Here is a 23,496-nt window from a genome sequence, read left to right on the forward strand (position 1 = left end):
TTTTCCATTCCTCTGAGGTCCTTCTTCATTCCCTCCCTTTCCTTCCTCCTTGTTCCCAGATGCTTCCTCTGCTCCCCTGGCTTCTGCGGTGATGGAGATGCATGAGTGTTTCTCCCACATCTAGGTTTCCTGCCCTGTCCTTGGTCCTAAGCCCAGATCCTGAGTGCTCTCTGCGTGTCCTGCAGGTATGCAGGTCAGCTGTGGCTCCTCCCATCCTCCGTAAAGACATCACCCTCACGTGGTCAGCACTGACTCCCCTCCTCCCACCTCCGTGTCACCCATCTGGGGTCAATAGGGCAGCCATGACTGAGTCTCTGATGCTGCAGGAACCCATGCTTGCTGTTCCCTCCTCTTGTTCCTCAAGCCCGCGCCCTCCTTCACTTGTGCCCCAACCAGTATCTCAAAATGTTTCGAATTAAACGTGGACTGATTTAGCAATAGAATACCACCTTTCCTATGCCCCAAAGGAATCTTCTCTGTAACTCTCACAAATTACAGATTGAACCAGCTGTTGTGGTTGTGCTTGGTTTATGAGCATCTTCCTCTCTCTGCCGAGCAGCCCTGCTCATCTCCTGCCCCACCGCTCCCCCACAGTGGCCCCGAGGCCCCCGACACTAGGAACTCGAAGACCATGGCAGGAAAGCCACACCTACCCTCTTGTGACCGTTGATTGTGACAGCCTCCTAAGCCCTGTTCCTTCTTTATCGAGAGTTGTTGCTGTAAAACTCAGACCTGACAAGGCTCAAAATCGCTTCGATAACTTGTCACCGTTCCCAGAACAAAAGTTGAACTCCAGCAGACCCCAAATGTCCTTTTCTTTCTGTCTGTCCATTTCCCTCCTTGGGAGCCTGTGTGGTTAGCCCTGCGTGAACACTTGGGAGTTCCCCCACCCTGTGGACACTTTGAGTTTCCATACGCTGTAGGTGGTGTTCCCTCTGTCAGGAACACCATTCCCTTTGCTTCTCTTCCTGGAGAAAGGCTGTACTCCTCAGGTCTGGGTTAGTATTTACTCCATGTAATCTGTCTTCAACTTCCTTCTCATCACACATAATGTGTCTCTCTTTCTTTGTTCCTACAACTTTTCTGTTTGCACTTAAAATTCACTTGCCTCCTTGCATTATAGTCACACCAGCAACAGGGGCAATGCCCTGTTTATTTGTGAGTTTCTAGAGCATCCAGCCCAGTAGCAGTATACGGTTGTTGAATAAATGAATGAATGAATGAGATAGACATGCTTGGTAAAGCTCATATAGGCACCAAGGCATCATTTGCCTCCCTATTTGTTGGCTCATCATTCTTAAAAGGAGTGAGTAGTGGGTCTCTCTGTTCAGCTTTTGCAGTGTCAGGCAGCTAAGGGAAAACAGGGCATTTCTGACAATCTTGTGGCTGATCTGTGTCTGACTCCCTGAAAGTCGCTCCTTCTCCATAGTTCTGATCACTCTATCCAGTCTCAGCCCCTGCACTTCTGAACTGGAGAGACTTCAAGAGCACTTTTCAATATCCGTTCAGGTAGCTGGCCTCCTGTAGACCTTGGCTCCAAGCTCCCATCCCCTCTCTGTCCCAGTTTTCATGAGCGGGCCGTGGTTGGCTCTCCCAAGCCTGACCCAGACCTCATCACTCAAGTGCTGGAGTCCTTCCCTAGCTGGGAGAGTTCCTGTGCTGAACACCAGTTTGGAGACCCAAACTTTGCTTCCTGTTGCAACATCTCCTTAGTGCCAACTTCTGAATATTTCATGTTGGTTTAAGCCTTAACATTACCTTCAGCCCAGTTGTCGGTTACTCTTATCCTTCCTTCCCAGATGCTGTCTGCTTATCAGGCGCCCACTGTCTGTCCTCCTTTGCCATTCCCTCCCATCACACCTGCAGATGTGCTGGCCACCCTGTGGCTGTGGGGCACTGTAGCTCTGCCTCAGACGAGGGCATCACTCACCGTGCAGGTGAAAAGCCAGAGAGCTTTTACTCTCTCCTGCTCCTGGATTATGTGGGTAATACCTATCCTGTCTCACCTGAGTTGTTTCAGTTCCATCTTAATGAATCCCACAGGTCCACCCTTCACCCCTCTGAAGCATTCTCCACACTGTAGCCAGAAAGATCTTTTTTTTTTTTTTTAATTGTGGTAAAAGTCACATAATATAAAGCATACTATGTTAACCATGGTCTTCCCTGATAGCTCAGTTAAAGAATCTGCCTGCAATGCATGAGACCCCGGTTCGATTCCTGGGTCAGAAAGATCTGCTGGAGAAGGGATAGGCTACCCACTCCAGTATTCTTGGGCTTCCCTTGTGGCTCAGCTGGTAAAGAATCTGCCTGCAATGTGGGAGACCTGGGTTTGATCCCTGGGTTGGAAAGATCCCCTGGAGAAGAGACAGGCTACCCACTCCAGTATTCTTGCCTGGAGAATTCCATGGGCTGTACAGTCCATGGGGTTGCAATGAGTTGGACACGACCAAGCGACTTTCAGTTTCATGTTAAAGTGAAGTCGCTCAGTCGTGTCCAACTCTTTGCGACCCCATGGACTGTAGCCTGTCAGGCTCCTCTGTCCATGGGATTTTCCAGGCAAGAGTGCCGGAGTGGATTGCCATTTCCTTCTTCACGGGATCTTCCCGACCCAGGAATCAAACCCGGGTCTCCCACATTGCAGGCAGATGCTTTACCATCTGAGCCACCAGGGAAGCCGTGTTAACTATATCTAACTGTACAGTTCAGTGGCTCTAAGCACATTCACATTGTTGTACAACTTTCACCATCATCCACCTCTCGGATTTTTCACCTTCCTAAACTGAAACTCTATCCCTATTAAACACTAAGACTCCCTTCCCGCTCCCCACCTCCTCCCACTCCTGGCCCTTCTCATCTACCAATGACTTTCTTTTATTAAAAAAAAAAAAAAATGATTATTTGGCTGGGCTGGGTCTAAGTTGCAGCATCTGAGATCTAGTTCCCTGACCAGGGATAGAACCTGAATCCCCTGAATTGAGAGTTGGGATTCTTAGCCAGTGGACCACCAGGAAAGTCCCCAGTGTACTTTCTGACTCGATGAACTTGAGTATTCTTTGTTGTTGTCATTGTTCAGTCGCTGAGTTGTGTCCGACTGTTTTCAACCCCATCGACTGCAGCATGCCAGGCTTCTCTGACCTCCACTGTCTCCCAGAGTTTGCTCAAATTCATGTCCTTTGAGTTGGTGATGCTATCTAACCATCTCATCGTCTGCCACCTCCTTTTCCTTTTGCCTCTAGTCTTTCCCAGCATCAGGGTCTTTTCCAATGAGTCAGCTCTCCACATAAGGTGGTTAAAGTACTGGAGCTTTAGCTTCAGCATCAGTCCTTCCAGTGAATATTCAGGATTGGTTTCCTTTAGGATTGACTGGTTTGATCTCCTTGCAGTCCAAGGGACTCTGAAGAGTCTTTTCCAACACCACAGTTCAAAAGCATCAATTCTTTGGTGCTCAGCTCTTTTTATGGTCCAACTCTCACATCCGTACATGACTACTGGAAAGACCATAGCTTTAACTATACTGACCTTTGTTGGCAAAGTAATATCTCTGCTTTTTAATATATTGTCTAGGTTTGTCATAGCTTTTCTTCCAAGGAGCAAGTGTCTTTTAATTTCATGGCTGCAGTTACCATCCGCAGTGATGGAGCCCAAGAAAAGAAAATCTGTCACTGTTTCCACTTTTTCCCCTGTATTTGCCATGGAGTGATGGGATCAGATGCCACGTTCTTAGTTTTTTTGTGTGTAAGTTAGAAAGATCTTTAAAGGTGTAATGTTGTTCATGTCACATTGCAGTCCTGCTTTAAAGCCCTTCTGCATCTTACCTAGCTCCTAGGAATAAAGACCACATTTCTAAAGAATGTTAGAAAACACGGCCTACAGAGCCAAGAGTATCTGGCCCCAGCTGTCTCCTCAGCTTCTCTTTCACTCACGAGCCAACAGCCCCCTTCTTTTACTACCTTGGCCCTGCTTCAGTCTACCCCAGGGCCTTTGAACATGCCATTTCCTTTGTTTGGAACTCTGTTTCTTGTCTTTCAGCTTAAAACCCATTTAAATCCCTTTTTCACAACACCTACCTAATGCCTACCCCCACTGCCTCTAACAGCTCCCTGAATTCCCCCTTTATAGCAGTTACCACTGTTTTTAATTATACTGTCATGTGATCATTCATTACTCTCTGTCCCTCCCTAGACTCCAAGGTCCAAGGATAGGGACCATGTCTGTGTTCACAATTTTATAAGCCCTGTAAGTAACGTGGAGTCAGGGACTTGTACATATTATTAGCATCAGATTAAGGGGATGACCCCAGCATGACCCGACCTGACCAGTCCCACAGAAGTTAACCAGGTCTTTGTACAAGCATGTCCTAGGTATGACACTCTGCCACTCAGCTCCTCGTAAACATAGATACGGCCTCATCAAGGGTAAATCATGACACAGGTGTCAGCATGTGGCTCCTAAAATCCTTACTCAACATCCAGTACTGCTTATTGAAAGTATTCAGATGTGCATGTTTATTCCTTAATTTTCTTGTTGTAAGGAATTTGATAGATAATATTAATACATACCATTGTACTTTGAATTCACTCTTATTTCCTTGAATTCAGAACCAGTAAAAATTTCATCTCTTTGTATGAATTGTTTGCTCCTTTTAATCACATGAGAATTGTATTCCTCATTGGAATTCCTTTTTTTTTTTTTTGTCTTATCTGCCAGGGTATTCATGATAAATTTCATGTTTAACATGGTAAAATTACCTCTGCCAGGTATCCTATTTTAGTTGTCCTCTGTTGTTTTAAAAGTGACTTTTAATTGTTCTGTTGTGTTATGCTTCATTATTAAAATCAGTGCAGATTCTTTTGCTTGGAATATATGTTTATATGTTGTGTGTGCATGCTAACTTGCTTTAGTCGTGTCTGACTCTTTGCGACCCTGTGGACTGCAGCCCACCAGGCTCCTCTGTCCATGGGATTTTCCAGGCAAGAATACTGGAGTGGGTTGCCGTGCCCTCCTCCAGGGGATCTTCCTGATCCAGGGATCAAACCCCTATCTCTTAGCCTCCTGCATTGGCTGGCAAGTTCTTTATCATTAGCGCCATTGTGCTCTAGAGCCTGTGCTCCACAGCAGGTGAACCCTGCCACCACAACTATCACATGTTACTGAGAGAGTTCAGTTCAGTTCAGTTCAGTTACTCAGTCGTGTCCGACTCTTTGCCATCCCATGGACTGCAGCACACCAGGCTTCCCTGTCCATCACCAACTCCCGGAGCTTGCTCAGACTCATGTCCATTGAGTCGGTGATGCCATCCAACCACCTCATCCTCTCTCGTCCCTTTCTCCTCCAGCCTTCAATTTTTCCCAGCATCAGGGTCCTTTCCAATGAGTCAGTTCTCCACATCAGGCAGCCAAAGTATTGGAGCTTCAGCTTCAGCATCAGTCCTTCCATTGAATATTCAGGACTGATTTCCTTTAGGATTGACTGTTTTGAAAGTTCAAGGGACTCTCAAGAGTCTTCTCCAACACCACAGTTCAAAAGCATCAATTCTTCAGCGTTCAGCTTTCTTAATGGTCCAACTCTCACATCCACACATGACTACTGGAAAAACCATAGCTTTGATTAGACAGACCTTTGTTGGCAAAGTAGTGTCTCTGCTTTTTAATATGCTGTCTAGGTTGGTTATAGCTTTTCTTCCAAGGAGCAAGCATTAAGGAGAGTTAACAGGCAGGTTGATAAGAAGTCCAAGCCTAAGGCCCCTTTAAGGAAGAGATAAACGTTTTTTCTTTTTCACATTCTTTTGCCTTAGACAAGTAGGCCTCATAGGCAGCAGTATCTCTTGTTCAAGGACCTGCCTTTTTTTGAGCTTTGGATGTATGTTATGGGAGAAAATCTGGGTAAAAACTTTCACAGCCTTGAGCTCTGAGTTAACCTGTTTCTTCTGGCTAATCTCATGTGATGTCATCCTAGGACGTATGTTATGGGAAACAGTCTGGACAAAATTCTCACAGCCTTGAGGTATTTTTTTTCTGTTCTCAGCAGCTGGCAGAAAAGTATATAATGCCCTGCTAAACTAGTGAGGTGGGTACTCTTTCTACCCACTTCTGATGTCTATGTCAGAAGCTTTCTTTGTCCTGTCACTTTAAATAAAATTGTGCATACAAAGCTCTGAGTGACTGAGACCTGTCTTTGGTCCCAGGGTTAAATCTTCTCCTTTGGAGACCACGAATCCAGAGGCACTGTTCACCGTAAACTATCATTACATTATGTAATACGTAATGTATTTTAATTTATGTGTTACTTACATGTGGCATATATATATATTTAGTTGATTATTTTGGGTCTTTGTTGCTGCACAGCTTTTCTCTAGTTGTGGAAGTCAGGGGCTGCTCTCCAGTTGCGGTGTGCGGCTCCTCTTGTTGCAGAGCACAGGCTCCATAGTTGTGGCTCTTGGGCTTAGTTGCTTTGTGACATGTGTATCCTCCCAGACCAGAGATTGAACTCATGTCTCCTGCATTGACAGGTGGATTCTTTACCACTGAGCCACCAGGGAAGCCTGATGTATGTATTACATGTAATATGTATTACAAAGCCCTTATACCCCCTTTTCTTATCCCGTAGTGGTAGCAATCCATATTCTTCGTTTGGAGCCACGCTGGCCAGGGATGATGAAAAGAATTTGTGGAGCATGCCTCACGACGTGTCCCACACAGAGGCAGACGACGATAGGATCCTGTACAACCTGATTGTCGTTCGTAATCAGCAGGCCAAAGATTCAGAGGTAAGCAGCTTTTGAGATCTTGCTATGTGCAGATGGTAATGCACAGCAAAAGAGAGCAATGACAGAGAAGAACAGCTTGAAGTAGAGAAAAGAATGAAGCATGATATGTGTGAAACGAAGGACAGGTCTTTTAGCATCTAGTCACGAATTATAGCTGGTCTTGGTATACGTGCTTAATACACAGATAAGACTGATTTCTAATTGTTGCTTTAATGATATAAATTACAACTGTATGGAAAAAGCAAGGCAGTGCTGTTCAGATCATGAAGATACTTTATGGTCTTAAATAGCTTAACCAGTCCATGTCTAATCTTTCCAGTTGTTTGGCCAGCCGCAGTTCAACATTCAAACTGAAGGTTGGAGGGTACTTTGCGTTATCCCCAGTTTTGAATTAATGGAGCCTGAATTTTTTTTTTTTCTGTTTTATCTTCTTGAATTGTGCTTATTGATCAAATAGTGTATCTGGCGTATTTGAGATGATTTGTGTAATAAGGCTTGAAATCACTCTTAATGGACTTTTAATCAAAGTTATTGATACAGGAACACTAGACTATTGAAAAGGAGATGACTTCATAAATTAAGAGAAAACAGCAAAAGGGATCATATTTTATTTTCTCTTTTTTTTCCAAAAGTAGTATTATATACTATAACAATACAGTATAATGTTATAGGTGTTTTTTTTCATATAATACAGCCTGAGTTTTCTAACCTCTGTGTTCAACTGTTAGTTCTGAGTAGATACCTATATTAGATATGACTTTGTGTGTTCCTTTGTATTTTATAGTAATTGAGAAGAATAGGGAGATTTAAAATGTCAGGCTTTTGTTTTGAAGTAAAGTACCAGAGCGTGTGTGTATGGGGCAGTTATGGCAAGGGAGGTCTGTTTCTTATGTAGGTTTATTTATATTTTTGATTATTGTCTTTTCTCCAAAACATGCTGTAGCAGGATATGATAACTTTTTTTTTTTTTGGCCACATGGCTTGTAGGATCTCAGCTCCCCAGCCCAGAGATCAGTCTCCTACCCCCTGCAGTGGAAGTGAGGAGTTGTAACCACTGGACTGCCAGGGAAGTCCCAGTAACTTTTAGAAGAGCCGCGTGTCCCAGTCCTTTTATTCTGGTGTGACCTGGAGTACCTTACGGGGATGGAGGTAGACGTAGAAGTGAGGAATCACAATTGCCTCTGGTTCTTAAGACCTTGGGGAAGGGTAGCTGGAGAGTCCCCCAGTGGCTTTGATGAGCATCCTTTATTGGCTGTGGGGTCTTGCTGAGGACCACTTCTACAAAATATTGGTCACAGGGCTTAAGTCAAAGACTAGGGGAAGGAAATGGCAAGCCACTCTGGTATTCTTGCCTGGAAAATCCCATAGACAGAGGAACTGGCGGGCTACAGACCATGAAATCACAAAAGAGTCGGACATGTCTTAGCAACTAAACCACCACCACCAGCATCCTACTAGTGGCCGTGCACCTGCTACCCCCGGCTTCCCTTATCCCCACTGCAATCCCCTCCTCCACTGGTAACGTTCGAAAGACATCGTACAGGCTTCTTAGGCCAGGAACAGCCATCCTGGCTGCCGCTCCTGAGCATATGGACGGGAATGCATGCATGACCTAGTTTTTCCTTTAATGGGAAGAGATAGTCCTTACCCTACTGTATTGGGCTGACCAGCTAGGGTTTCTGCTAGTGAGATTGGAACCAGTTCTTTTTTCCCTTTTCTTTCCACACTCTTCAAAGCTGTGACTGTAATAGGGAAATGAAACATATAGTACTCCTCTCTCTCTCCCCGACAGGGTCTCATGCCAACTAGGAGAGGGGCTTGAAGGGTGTTTGCACTGGGCCTGGCATCTCTCAGAGGAGCTCCAGCTTCTCTGCCCTGTTTACCTTTGCTATTGAATCAGTGGAGGAGGCAATGTGAGCTGCAAATCGCTCTGAAGAAGCACAGCTTCCAAAGAGGCCGTTGTGTCGTTCTGTGCTGCTCTTGGGCCGTGTGAAGGGTCTTCCAGAAGGCTTGCCTAAGAAGTAAAGCCAAGTTTAACTCTAGAGAAAGAAACCCTGCAACCAGGACAGGCCATCAGGTCAACAACATGAAGATGTGATGATGATGATGAAAGGGTGTGAAATGTCTATTCATAGTGCTTCCTTCTTTTTAGGTGTAAAATATGTATACAAATATATTCCCTGGTGGCTCAGATGGTAAAGAGTCTGCCGGGAGTGCAGGAGACATGGGTTCAATCCCTTCATCAGGAAAATCCCCTGGAGAAGGGAATGGCTATACACTCCAGTATTCTTGCCTGGAGAATTCCATGGACAGAGGAACCTGGCAGGCTATAGCTCATGGGATTACAAAGAGTCAAACATGACTGAAGTGACTAACACACTATATCTATGTGTATACATAAATATATACACATATATACACATAAAGTGAAAGTCGCTCAGTCGTGGCCGACTCTTTGTGACCCCATGGACTATAGAGTCCATGGAATTCTCCAAGCCAGAATACTGGAGTGGGTAGCCTTTCCCTTCTCCAGGGGATCTTCCCAATCCAGGGATCAAACCCAGGTCTCCTGCATTGCAGGTGGATTCTTTATCAGCTGAGTCACCAGGGAAGCCCTACACATATAAAGGTGTTTATAAAGTATGTATTTTAAGGTATATGGGCTTCCCTGGTGGCTCAGTGGTAAAGAATTTGCCTGAAATGCAGGAGACCTGGGTTCGATCCCTGGGTCGGGAAGATCCCCGGGAGGAGGGCATGGCAACCCACTCTAGTACTGTCATCTAGAGAATCCCATGGACAGAGGAGCCTGGAAGGCTGCAGTCCATAGGGTCGCATGGAGTCGGACACAACTGAAGTGACTAAGCGGCAACAGCATCTGTACATACATACATAATATATGAAAAAGAAAGTGGAAGTGGTAGTTGTCCTGTCGTGTCCAACTCTTTGCGACCCGTGGACTGTAGCCCGCCAGGTTCTTCTGTCCATGAAATTCTCCAGGCAAGAATATATATACATGTGGTTAAAAAAAGTTTATTTTCTACCAAAAGTATGATGCGCATATAAAAGGATTGTTGTTCAGTTGCTAAGTCGTGTCTGACTCTTTGCAACCCTGTGAACTGCAGCACGCCAGGCTTTCCTGTCCTTCACTATCTCCCTGAATTTGCTCAAACTCACGTCCACTGAGTCAGTGATGCCATCCAACCATCTCATCCTCTGTTGCCCCCTTCTCTTCTTACCCTCAATCTTTCCCAGCATCATTCTCCACACAGATTGGATCATATATTACATATCATTCTGTACTTTGTTTTTTTTTCCATTTAATAATATATTTTGGACATATTTCCATTTCACCATGTGTAGATTTCCCTTATTGTTTTGAGGGGCTCTCTGTTCTCTTGCATTGATTTCCCATCATTTATTCAGACAGTCCCTGTTGTTGTTTAGGTTGATTCAGGTTTTTTGTTGTTAGCAACAGAAGCAATGCCTCAGTGGGTATCCATATATACTTGTATGATCTTTAGTTGCTTTTTCAGGTATAGAATTACTGGATCAGAGAGTACACGTGTATTTAAATTGTAGGAATTGTCTTAGTGCTTCCTTTGTGGAAGAACCTAGGAAAAACACTTTAAGGTGCAGAACTGACTAGCACTGGAAATTCACACAGTGTTTAAGAGGAGCAGCTGCTGATCTCTAGATAGCTGTTTGCCTTGCTGAGACTGTGGATCTGGAAGTGCCAGAACTCTGGATTTTTAAGAGAAACTAAAACCCTAAATTTACATATAAAATGTACAGATTATTAAATGATAGCTCAGATTAAACATGTGTCAGCTAAACAAAATATGTTTATGGGCTATATACTTAATGTTTACGATGCAGACTGCTGCTGCCGAGTTGCTTCAGTCATATGACTCTGTGCAACCCCATAGACGGCCCACCAGGCTCCTCTATCCCTGGGATTGTCCAGGCAAGAACACTGGATTGGGTTGCCATTTCCTTCTCCAATGCATGCATACATGCATGCTAAGTCGCTTCAGTCGTGTCCGACTCTGTGTGACCCCATGGACAGCAGCCCACCAGGCTCCTCTGTCCACGGGATTCTCCAGACAAGAATATAGACTATTACTATTCAATATTATTGTTACTTTGTTCAATAGGATTGAAAAATGAACTAACTGTGAATTTAGAAGGCAGAAGTAGAAAGCTGGTGGTAGGTGTACCTGTTGCTTATTTTCTTTTTCATGCAGGATATAATTGGCACAAATTTTAATAAAATAGAGCATTTTAGTTTTTTGAGAGAAAAACAAATTCCACCTACTAAGGAATAAGGAACCCTAGATATTTTTGCATGAGGACGATTTAGAAACTCAAGCAAGGCATTAAGGAAAATTGAACATTATGTTTTTCCTTGAGCAGCAATAGCGTGAAAAACCTAGGAACGTCTGTACTTGGAATTCTCTGAAAATTGAAGAGTAATTTCAAAACAGTGTATGTATCACCGACATTCCCTTACTGAATCTGGAGCTGGTGGGAGAAGGTCTTATGAGTATAGTTAAGGCTAAATTTGCAGTGTTGTCCCAAAGTGGAAAAAAAATCAGAGAAGATGATATATAGGAGGGCAAATAATGAAACATGGCCTGAATTTAAAGTTACTTGCAGTGTCAGAAAATAAAATAGTAACATTAGTTAATTCTAACACAATCCACTTTCATTTACGCAAACCTTCAAAAGCTTGAATACAGCAGAAGAACTGACACATTTATAGACCGCCAAGTAGTGGAAAAATTTTGCTCTTGTCTTTAATTTTGGAAAATATTTTATGCTTAACTAAGAAACAATAGGGACTTCCCTGGCGGTCCAGTGTGCTTTGAATGGAAGGGGCATGTGTTCAATCCCTGGTTGGGGAACTAACTAACACCCCACATTCCAAACCACCAAAAAATTTTTTTAAATAGTAAACAACCACAAAATCATGTCAATAAATCATTGTCCTTATGTTCATTCTCATTAACCTAGCTGTATACTTCATATAACACTCTGTATTCTAGGGGGCCTAATAATGGTTAATGAAATATCATTGCACCTTATTTATTTGTTTTCTATAAATAATTCTAATCATACTGACCCACCCTGCCCTCTAAGATAATAATGAAAACCGTGCCAAGCACTGTTGAGCTGCTTGACATACATTAAGTCCTCTACACAACAGCTGTGAGGTGGATGCCATTGTTACTTCTTTTTGAATCACCTTGTTCAAGGCCACACCGTTGAAATGTGGAGCCAGGATCTGAATCTGGACTTTGTGAATCTAGAGATGCAAAATGTAATGAGCACCATGATTGAAGTTGTAAGAGAGGACTAGATATTGTCTGTGATTCCAGGAAGATTTCAGAATGCGCGGGCGGAATCTATCCAGAGTCTATTTCTGTGACTTTTTGAAACCAGTGATGTGAAAAGCAGTCTCACATCAGTGGGATGAGAACTGTGTGTGGTTTGGGGATTGTGACCGAAGTTCATAAAGTGGTCCCTGTCAAAATCCACCTTTCCCACATTATGGATCTACACGCTGGTTAAGACTGGTTAAGTACAGCTGGTTAAGACTCCAACCAAGTGTTTCGGTTTTATTAGTTCCAAGATTCTTCATCTTGTTTAGTGTTCTCTTGTTATTTGGTGCCTCTTTCGATGGTTCAGTAATAGATCTTTTAGGAGTCTGTGCATGGCTTTAAGATTTTTACTCTGTTCAAAAATACTTACATTTTTTATTAAGAATGTGAGTGCTGAAAATCAAACCGTTGTCATAAACAACGATTAAGGACTATTTTGGTTCAAAATAGGTAATGTTTATTTGGCACAATCGGTGATAGAAGTGCTAGGCTTGTTTTTAAATCTATCAAATAATTACGCGCTCGGAAACACACCTCGTTCTGATGATGAGCTTCTATCACTGAGTGAAGTAGTGTTTATGCGCTGGCAGGAGCCACGTGAACACCAGATGCTATGTGGCTCAAGGAATCCCGTGAAAACTTGAAAATCTCCCTCTGCTGAGCCCCAGGGAATGGGCTGTATGTTACTGTTTTTCAGAACTTTACAGGCAAAAACATAAAATGTTCCTGTTTACAATTTGTTTGTTCTTCCTGTGTGTCAGGACTCCCTGCTGGCAGAGTGTTGCCAGGCATTGTAAACAGTTCCTATAAAATGTTTAAAAGAGCGACAGATGTTCCCAGGGGTTTGTGTGCAACGTCTGGATTATACGCTCAGCCTGTCATATCCCTGGTACTGAAAGAAAGGACAAAAGAGGGTTAAGTGGAATATCTGGTCAGAGGATGTGAGGAGGTGGAGAGAGGGTTGAGTTGATTGGGTACCAGCCACATCACTTGGAAGCGCTTGGAGCGGGGATGTTCTGGTTGGGCTCTGCATGACTCCCTCCAAGTCTTCACGTGCTGGGTGGGGCTTGCTCTGGTCGGGCCCTCTGACTTCTCTGCACGTGGGTGAACACTGGCTGCAGTTGGCGATAGGACTGTAAGTTTTAAGTCAAGCAGTCAAGGAGCAAAATAACAGTGGAAAATGGAAGCGATTCTCTAGATAATTCTGGGCTTCTCAAACGGCCTCTTTGTTTAGGATGCAGATGATCCAGATGGTTTAATGTAACCATTCTTTTTTTTTTTAACTTTTTATTTTGTATTAGGGTACAGCCGATTAATGAACAATGCTGGTAGTTTCAGGTGAACACTGAAGGGACTCAGCCACACATATGCATATCCATTCTCCCCCAAACGCCCCTCCCATCCAGGCATGCAAGCATTCTTTATTTGACTTTGCTAGTGACTGTTTGGGTTAGAGGGGGAGAGAATAAAAACACTCATTAGGATCTGAGAATCAAGCCATCTTACCCTCTGTGTTCTAGGTAATAATATTTATGGGGGTTCATGCTGGGTGCTGAGCAGAAGCGCCCTTCTTAATGTGTGTGCTCCAGACAAAAACTCAAGCCTCACAGTAACCCTATGAAGAAGGGGTTTTGACACATAAGATCAGAGACTTTGACCATCTGTCCAAGGCATTGAGAGTGGGACAATTGGAATGGTAGTTCAGTCTGTGTGTATGACCTGGAAATCTCTATGAACAGAAACACTTGCTGCCATCTCTCTCTTGAGCTTAGAAAGAGCTTCAGTGGAATCTTTTTGGTCAAAGACAAAGTGAATGGGTGTTAATCAAATGGGTGTTGAAGTGAAGGGAAGTGAAGTCGCTCAGTTGTGTCCGACTCTTTGCGACCCCATGGACTGTAGCCTACCAGGCTCCTCCGTCCATGGGATTTTCCAGGCAAGAGTACTGGAGTGGGCTGCCATTTCCTTCTCCAGGGCATCTTCCCAACCCAGGGATCAAACCCAGGTCTCCTGCATTGCAGACAGATGCTTTACCATCTGAGCCAGTAGGGAAGCCAAATGGGTGTTGACTTCCTGCCAAAGTAGCTGCCCTGGGCTGTGTATTTGTCAGCTGTTTTTCACCCTGCACCAGCTGAATCACAGAGTGGATGATGTTGGTATTTGTTTAGTATCAGCCTCTCTGGTGGCTCAGGCAGTAAACAATTTGCCTGTGGTGTATCAGACCTGGGTTTGATCCCTAGGCCAGGAAGATCTCCTGGAGAAGGGAATGGCAACCCACTCCAGTATTCTTGCCTGGAGAATCCCATGGACAGAGGAGCCTCGTGGACTACAGTCTGTGGGGTCACAAAGAGTTGGCCACGACTGAGAGACTAACAAAACAGCAAACCTCTGTTGTGCAGTGCATGCAACAGCCTCCAGGTGCTGCCGCCTGGGAACTTTTAACACCTCGGGCACCATTCTGGGTACAAAAGATCTGTTGGGCTCCACCAAAGACATTGTCTGTCTGTCTGTAATGTTCTTTTCTATTCTTTGCCCACCCCTGACTTAAAAAATCTAAGCATTTTGGATATTAGCATTAAGATCTTACGTGTTTCTTAGCAAGTAGGTAGCACATCAAAACTCTATGTAAGCCAACAAAGTTGAGACAGAAAATTAAGCAGGCAAAGGGAAAATCATTAGATATTCAGTAGGATGTGAGGTGGTGAAAAGCATGCGTTTTGGAATTAGACAGTTGGGGATGAGAGGCATACCTCTGCCAAGTCCTGAGATGACACTGAATAGTCAGTTATTTGACCTCAGGGAGTTCTTACTGTTTATTGTCCATTTTGGGACACGATCGCAAGGTCTTAAACTAAGAGGACAGGGGGAGGATTTCTCTGGTGGTCCAGTGGTTAAGACTCTGCTTCCAGTGTAGGAACGGAGGGTCGATCCCAGGTCGGGAAACTTAAGATCCTGCATGCTGCATGCTGTGGCCAAAAAATTTTTAAAAAGAAGAAGAAGAAAGAAGTTCCCTAATATTGAATATGTATAGGCATGTGTGCTCAGTCATGTCTGACTCTTTGTGACCCCACAGAATATAGCCCAGCAGGCTCCTCAGTTCAGTTCAGTTCAGTTCAGTCCAGTCGCTCAGTCGTGTCCAACTCTTTGCAACCCCATGAATCGCAGCACGCCAGGCCTCCCTGTCCATTACCAACTCCCGGAGTTCACCCAGACTCACGTCCATCGAGTCAGTGATTCCATCCAGCCATCTCATCCTCTGTCGTCCCCTTCTCCTCTTGCCCCCAATCCCTCCCAGCATCAGAGTCTTTTCCAATGAGTCAACTCTTTGCATGAGGTGGCCAAAGTACTGGAGTTTCAGCTTTAGCATCATTCCTTCCAAAGAAATCCCAGGGCTGATCTCCTTCAGAATGGACTGGTTGGATCTCCTTGCAGTCCAAGGGACTCTCTCAAGAGTCTTCTCCAACACCACAGTTCAAAAGCATCAATTCTTTGGTGCTCAGCTTTCCTCACAGTCCAACTCTCACATCCATACATGACCACTGGAAAAACCATAGCCTTTACTAGACGAACCTTTGTTGGCAAAGTAATGTCTCTGCTTTTGAATATGCTATCTAGGTTGGTCATAACTTTCCTTCCAAGGAGTAAGTGTCTTTTAATTTCATGGCTGCAGTCACCATCTGCAGTGATTTTGGAGCCCCACAGATAAAGTCTGACACTGTTTCCACGGTTTCCCCATCTGTTTCCCATGAAGTGATGGGACCGGATGCCATGATCTTCGTTTTCTGAATGTTGAGCTTTAAGCCAGCCTTTTCACTCTCCACTTTCACTTTCATCAAGAGGCTTTTTAGTTCCTCTTCACTTTCTGCCATAAGGGTGGTGTCATCTGCATATCTGAGGTTATTGATATTTCTCCCGGCAATCTTGATTCCAGCTTGTGTTTCTTCCAGTCCAGCGTTTCTCATGATGTACTCTGCATATAAGTTAAACAAACAGGGTGACAATATACAGCCTTGACGTACTCCTTTTCCTATTTGGAACCAGTCTGTTGTTCCATGTCCAGTTCTAACTGTTGCTTCCTGACCTGCATACAGATTTCTCAAGAGGCAGGTCAGGTGGTCTGGTATTCCCATTTCTTTCAGAATTTTCCACAGTTTATTGTGATACAATTTTCCAGGCAAGAATACTGAAGTGGGTTGCCATTTCCTACTCCAGGGGATCTTCCCAACCCAGGGATCGAACCCGTGTCTCTTGAGTCTCCTACATTAGCAGGTGGATTCTTTACCACTGAGCCAAGTATGCCAGGCCAAAGATAGAAATTGAAACTGCTCTAGATAAACTGGGATGTATGATCACTTTTTAGAAAAATTGTGGTAAAATATAAATAACATAAAATTTGCCATTTTAACCATATTTAAATGTCAGTTCAGTGGCAACTAAGTACGTTCACATTTTTGGGCAGCCATCATCACCATCCACCCCCAGGACTTTTCATCTTCCCAAAGTAGAACTGTATAACCCTTACACGATAACTCCCTCCTACCCTTTCACAGCCCCTGAAACCCACCTTTTTACTTTCTGTCTCTATGAATGAGACTATACTAGGTACCTCGTATTAAGGGAATCATACAATATTTGTCTTTTGTGACTGGCTGACTTCACTTCGCCTAAGATCCTCAAAGTTCATCCATGTTGTAGCATGTGTTAGAATTTCCTTCCTTTTTAAAACTGAATAACATTCTATTGTGTGTATAGAATACACATGGACTGTAGCCTACCACACCCCTCCATCCATGGGATTTTCCAGGCAAGAGTACTGGAGTGGGTTGCCATTTCCTTCTCCAGAGGATCTTCCTGACCCAGGGATCGAACCCAGGTCTCCTGCATTGTAGGCAGACGCTTTACCATCTGAGCCACCGCGGAAGTCCTATTGTATGTATAAACCACATTTTGTTTATGCATTCTTCTGTCAGCAGGCATTTGGGTTGCTTCCAACTCTTGGCCAATGTGAGTAATGCTGCTATGAATGTGGGTATACAAATATTTGCTTGAGTCCCTGATTTAAATTCTTTTGGGTGCATACCCAGAAGTGGAGTTATTGGATCATACCATAATTCTGTGTTTAATTTTTGAGGAATCACCATACTCTTTCACAGCGTCTGTACCATTTTATTTTCTCAATAGCAAAGCATGAGAGTTCTAATTTATCCACAGCCTCACCAACACTTGTTAGTAAGATCACCTTTCTTAACCTCCACACTGGTCAATGAAACAGCTGATGACTTCAGATTGATCAGTTTTCACATCCAGATAGAGACAGTTGCAGCTGTGGACCATTCACCACCACTGAATATTAGCATTAGGGTTATAAACCCAGAAGAAACTGATGTCTTAGCAGAGCCTCCTTCTGAGCCACTTGTCCACGGAAGAGAAATAGAGGATGAGAAGACTGGGAGAGCTCTTTGTATGTGAATTTAGTTCTGGTTTTTTCCTAAGCATCCACATGCTAACGTGTAATGGCCAGGCCCTCTTTCTATTCCTGTTCCTTAGATTGTCCTTACTGGCCTCCTTTCCTTGGAGCTCCAGAAAGGTAGTAGATAATACACCTTGGGAGTACTGACAGGTCAGTGACAGAGAAGACGGACAATGCCTTGGGGACCTCCAGGAAGATGCAGTGCCTGGAGGAGAAGGGCAGGGAGCTGTCCATCTCTTTCCATTACTAGAACTTCACTGTCGCAGTAACAAGTGGCTGCATTTTTGGGTTTCCTAAGTTACCGTGCTTGTGCTGGTGAATTTCCAGAAGGCAGACCACATGTTTATTGGTGCTCATGTGCAGGATCATTTGATGATAAGAGCTGTATCTCTCCATTAGTTTTTCTACAACTTGCATAAAGCAATTAGGCCTGAGAAGAAACAGAAACCATAAAGCTGCCTCAGTTCGCTTCAGTTCAGTTCAGTCGCTCAGTTGTGTCCAACTCTTTGTGACCGCATGGACTGCAGCACTCCAGGCTTCCCTTTCCATCACCATTTCCCAGAGCTTACTCAAACTTATGTTCATCGAGTCAGTGATGCCATCCAACCATCTCATCCTCTGTCGTCCCCTTCTCCTCCCTTCTTCAATCTTTTCCAGCATCAGGGTCTTTTCCAGTGAGTCAGTTCTTCGCATCAGGTGGCCAAAGTATTGGAGTTTCAGCTTCAGCATCAGTCCTTCCAATGAATATTCAGGACTGATTTCCTTTAGGATTGACTGGTTGGATCTCCTTGCAGTCCAAGGGACTCTCAAGAGTCTTCTCCAACACCACAGTTTAAAAGCATCAGTTCTTTGGCACTCAGCTTTCTTTATGGTCCAACTCTCACATCCATACGTGACTCCTAGAAAAACCATAGCTTTGACTAGACATACCTTTGTTGGCAAAATAATGTCTCTGCTTTTTAATATGCTGTCTAGGTTGATCATAGCTTTTCTTCCAAGGGGGAAGCATCTTTTAATTTCATAGCTGCAGTCACCATCTGCAGTGATTTTGGAGTCCAAGAAAATAGTCTCTCACTGTTTCCATTGTTTCCCCATCTATTTGCATGAAGTGATGGGACCAGATGCCAAGATCTTAGTTTTCCGAATGTTGAGCTTTAAGCCAACTTTTTCACTCTCCTCTTTCACTTTCATCAAGAGGCTCTTTAGTTCTTCTTCACTTTCTGCCATAAGGGTGGTGTCATCTGCATATCTGAGGTTATTGATATTTCTCCCAGCAATCTTGATTCCAGCTTGTGCTTCACCCAGCCTGGCATTTCGCATGATGTACTCTGCATATAAGTTAAATGAGCAGGGTGACAATATACAGCCTTGACGTACTCCTTTCCCGATTTGGAACCAGTCTGTTGTTCCATGTCCAGTTCTAGCTGTTGCTTCTTGACCTGCATACAGATTTTTCAGGAGGCAGGTGAGGTAGTCTGGTATTCCTGTCTCTTGAAGAATTTTCCACAGTTTGTTGTGATCCAAGTGCCTCAAGTTGTATTTTTTTAAGTTATAGTTAACTAGTTATAAATTTGAAACATGAGGGATTATCAGCAAATTAAGCCTTCAGTGAACTACTTCTGTGATGACTTTGGTTTTTCCTTGAACAAGTGAGATCATCAGAAATACCTGCCTGTGTAGAGTCAGGGAGACTCCTCCACAGAATACCTGGATTTTCACAGCAGTTTTTTGATATAAATGAGTTATTTAAAAAAAGTGAGAGAGGCTTCCCTGGTGGTTCAGTGGTTAAGACTCTGAGCTCCCAGTGCATGGGGCCCCGGGTTCAGTCCCTGGTCAGGGAACTAGATCCCACATGTTACAACTAAAGATCCTGCATGCCACAACTAAGACCCTGTTCAGCCACACACAAAAAAAAAAGAATGTGAGAGAGAGACCCTAAGAGGTTTTCTCTTCCTGATAGCATCCAGAAATGGGCTTGTGACTCAGGGTTCGACGCCCTTCCCTCTGGGGAGGAGAAGCAGAGCTACAGGATCTGAGGATTTAGGGCAGATAGCTATATGATTGTCTCTGTTCTATATTTTAAATGGGAGCAAAAATAATCATGTGGTAAAATAAGTCTATGGCCCTAGAACTTTATACAGAAGATTGTAAAACACTTTCCAGCTTATTTCCCTCTTCAAAAAATACCAGTGTGTCTAATTTTTCAAGGTATCTGCTATTTAGGGTTTGTTTCAACAAAATTCTGCCTAATGTGTCTAACCTATTTATTAGTTAATTTTATTAAAAACAATGTGTCTAATGTTCAGTTAGGCAAGCTTGATTTCAAATGAGTACTTTCAGTTCTTCATATCCCCGAGAATCAAGTATTTTCTAGTCTTGATGTTTATTTAGTGTTAACAATGCAGAAAACTCCTTTATGCTCTTCCTGCATCTCCTTCCTCTCAACTCAGTATAAGGACAAACTGATTTCTATTTGCCATGCAGTTAGAATTTCTGCTTTCATCAAAGTAAGGACCCACTTTCAATTTCACAACTGTTCTTAGGTCAACATGTTGGGCATGTATGCCAGGGGACCTGGTTGTTTGCTCATGCAAATCTCACAGGCTTATGATACCCTGGGTGTGTCACTTCCGCCCCAGATCTAGTAATCAGCTTTGCAGGTCTTGCACTTGATTTTCTCAGGGCACACAGAGCTGTTTCAACTTAGGGGACATATTATTCAGAGAAACAGAAGCAGGAGGATGTGTGTGTGTGTATCTATATCTCTATATCTGTATATTTACCCCTATATCTATCTCTCTCTACTTCTCTATCTTATCTGTCTCTATCATTCTATCATATTTACCTATCTATTTACATTTTTTTGTTCAAAGGAAATGGTTCACACAATTGTGGAGACTTGGTGAGTCAGCATCTGATGGGGGAGGCTGGAGATTTAGGGGTAGTTGAAATTCAAGTTCAAAGGCAGAATTCCTTCCTGCAGAGAGGAGGGTAATCTTTGTTTTAATCACTACCTTCAAGTGATTAGGTAGGGCCCACCCACATTGAGCTTCCTTCCTTAGCTGATAAAGAATGCGGCTGCAATGTGGGAGGCCTGGGTTCGATCCCTGGGTTGGGAAGATCCCCTGGAGAAGGGAAAGGCTACCCACTCCAGTAGATTCTGGCCTGGAGAATTCCATGAACTGTATAGTCCATGTGGTTGCAAAGAGTCAGACATGACTGAGTGACTTTGACTTCACCCACATTATAGAGAGTAATCTGCTTTACTCCCAGTGTGATAATTTAAATATTAATCTCTTACACAAAATACCTTCAGAGAAACATCCAGAATATTTGACCAAATATCTGGGCACTGTGACTCAGCCAACTTGACACATAGATGAACCATCATAGAGGATTTTACTAACACTAACCAAATTTGCAAGAGACTGCCATGTAGACCCGAATGTATGTAACCATTTGATGGGCCATAAAGTTGACTAATCTGTCCAGCCTCTCCCATATAATGAAATATGTAAAGGAAACTAGTGACCATACTGGAAGGTGCCTGGGGAAGAGGGATCAGAGATCAGCGGCACTGACATCAGTGGAGTACTTGCTGTGCACCCAGTGCTGCTCTCAGTACATGACATTGTGCTTGAGCTCGGTCACTAAGTCATGTCTGACTCTTCAACTCTGTGGACTGCAGCCTGACAGGCTCCTCCGTCCATAGGATTTCCCAGGCAAGAATACTGGAGTGCGTTGCCATTTTCTTCTCCAGGCCAAGCCAAGTTGCTCAGTTGTGCCCAACTGTTTGCGATCCCATGGACTGTAGCCTACCAGGCTCCTCCGTCCATGGAATTTTCCAGGCAAGAGTACTGGAGTGGGTTGCCATTTCCTTCTTCAGGGGTACTTCCTGGACCTGGGATTGAACCTCCTGTGTCTCTTTACAACTGAGTCTCCAGGGAAGCCATCCATATACCGTGTTGACAGCTGTTGTCCTCCAGATGTGATAACCTAGAACTTTCACCCCCCATATAAAGTTATTCCTCTGATTTGGTTAGGACACCTGGCCCATTGATGGTGGTGGATAGAGGTTTCTGAACATCACCTCCAGGTGACTTGTAGCTTCAGGAACTGGACATAAGCAGGGATTTGGGAGGGCAGGCAATAGGATATGGAATCAAGGGAGATCCAGAATAATGTAATATTAGATGAATCTAGGCTGCCATCTATGGGGTCACACAGAGTTGGACATGACTGAAGTGACTTAGCAGCAGCAGCAGACTGAGAGCAGGGGCTGTTTGTTTAGTCACTAAGTCGTGTCCGAGTCTTTGCGACCCGACAGATTGTAGCCCTCTAGGCTTCTCTGTCCATGGGATTCTCCAGGCAGGAATACTGGAGTGGATTGCCATTTCCTTCTCCAGAGAGCAAGGGAGATATTTCAGATATTTTAAACTGAAGAGGCTAGGCAGATACCCAACAGAGCCAGCAGATTAGTAATGGAAGGTAAGATCTATAGACATTTCAGTTCCAGGGAAATAATCTATGTAGATTTATTGCAGATATGATTTAATGCATTGCCAAGGCTCGGCAAGTCCTCCCTATCCCATTTTCTCCCATGGAACCCCTTGACTCTTTTCTCAGTCCAATAGTGATGTCATGCGTGTTGCCTATGGACAGCTACACTTCTAAAATTGAAGACACATTCATTTTCTTAATTTGTTATTTAATATATAAAGCTGGACTGAGAGCATAGAAATTGAGGAGGCTGTTGAGCTTTGAGGAATCTCTGCCTAAATAGACTGTGGCAGCCTTCAGCAAAGTATGTTTTCCTCTTGGCAGAAAGGAAGAGAGCCCAGGGGAAGTGGTGGCCTCTGAGTGGTATCCCTTGTGATCAAAATAGCTCCTTGCTTCCTCATCAGTCCTTTTGGCCCCATTCATTGGCTTGAAATTCTTTTAAGGTGGAGTAGCCTAAGTATCAAATCCAAGTTACATCAACTCACGGGGCAGTTCTGCTGTTGGCAGTCCATCCTATACATATTCTTTTACCGTTAAACAAAGATACGTGTTCTTTGCAGTAGTATTTTGAAAAGTAAACATCTGAAATAAAAATCTTTGATGGTTAAAAAATAATGAGGTTTAAAAAAAAAAAAGAAAGCAGTGCTTGTGATGAGCCAGTATGAAGCTTGAGGCAAAAAGAAAGGTCAGTTATACTGTTTGTATTGAAAAATGTTATTATTTGTTCATTGTGTTTTTTTTATGTTATTTTAAAAAAATATTGCATTAAAATATTTATCTTGAGAAAAATAATGAGGTAGGATTTACAGATCCTGGCTTGGAAAGATAGTTATGATCTATTGCTAAGTGGGTATGTATAATGTGTAGAAAAATGTCCCATTTGTATAAAAGTATATGTATGCTAATATATAACTAACAATTTCTTTGTAGGAAGGTCACCTATGAACTTTTTTTAAGCCTTGGTGACCTCTGGGGAGTAGAAATGGGTGGAAAAAAGGATACATTCTCTTTGAATTCCACGATCTTCTGTACTGTCTGACAGCAGTGCATACGTGTGTGTTGCTTCTGTATACTTCTGCTGCTGCTCCTGCTGCTAAGTCTCTTCAGTCGTGTCCGACTCTGTGCGACCCCATAGACGGCAGCCCACCAGGTTCCCCCGTCCCTGGGATTCTCCAGGCAAGAACACTGGAGTGGGTTGCCATTTCCTTCTCCATCTGTATACGTCTACTTGGTATAAAATAATTATTTCACAGCACATTTTGTGGAGGCTATTTCCCTGGGTCTTTCTAATCTGTCTTGTTTTGGTGTGGGTATGTTGAAGAAAGGGGAAGAAGTGGGAAGAAGGAGAGAGACAGGAAGGGAGAGACAAGAGATTAGAAGAG

At 43.6% G+C, this 23,496-nt stretch overlaps 1 protein-coding gene across 2 annotated transcripts in view; it reads left to right on the top strand.

The window, feature by feature from the left end:
• Positions 1–23,496, top strand: part of MREG (melanoregulin) — a 69,686-nt gene that overhangs the window by 12,934 nt on the left and 33,256 nt on the right. For both annotated transcript variants that reach the window (XM_086341398.1, XM_086341408.1), the window contains exon 2: positions 6,607–6,766. In XM_086341398.1, coding sequence (XP_086197524.1) covers positions 6,607–6,766 — 160 coding nt within the window. The remainder of the gene's footprint in view (positions 1–6,606; positions 6,767–23,496) is intronic.

Source organism: Bos grunniens, chromosome 2 (assembly GCF_055505025.1).
Source record: "Bos grunniens cultivar Pamir isolate PY7600 chromosome 2, Bosgru_T2T1.0, whole genome shotgun sequence".
Lineage (NCBI taxonomy): Eukaryota > Metazoa > Chordata > Mammalia > Artiodactyla > Bovidae > Bos > Bos grunniens.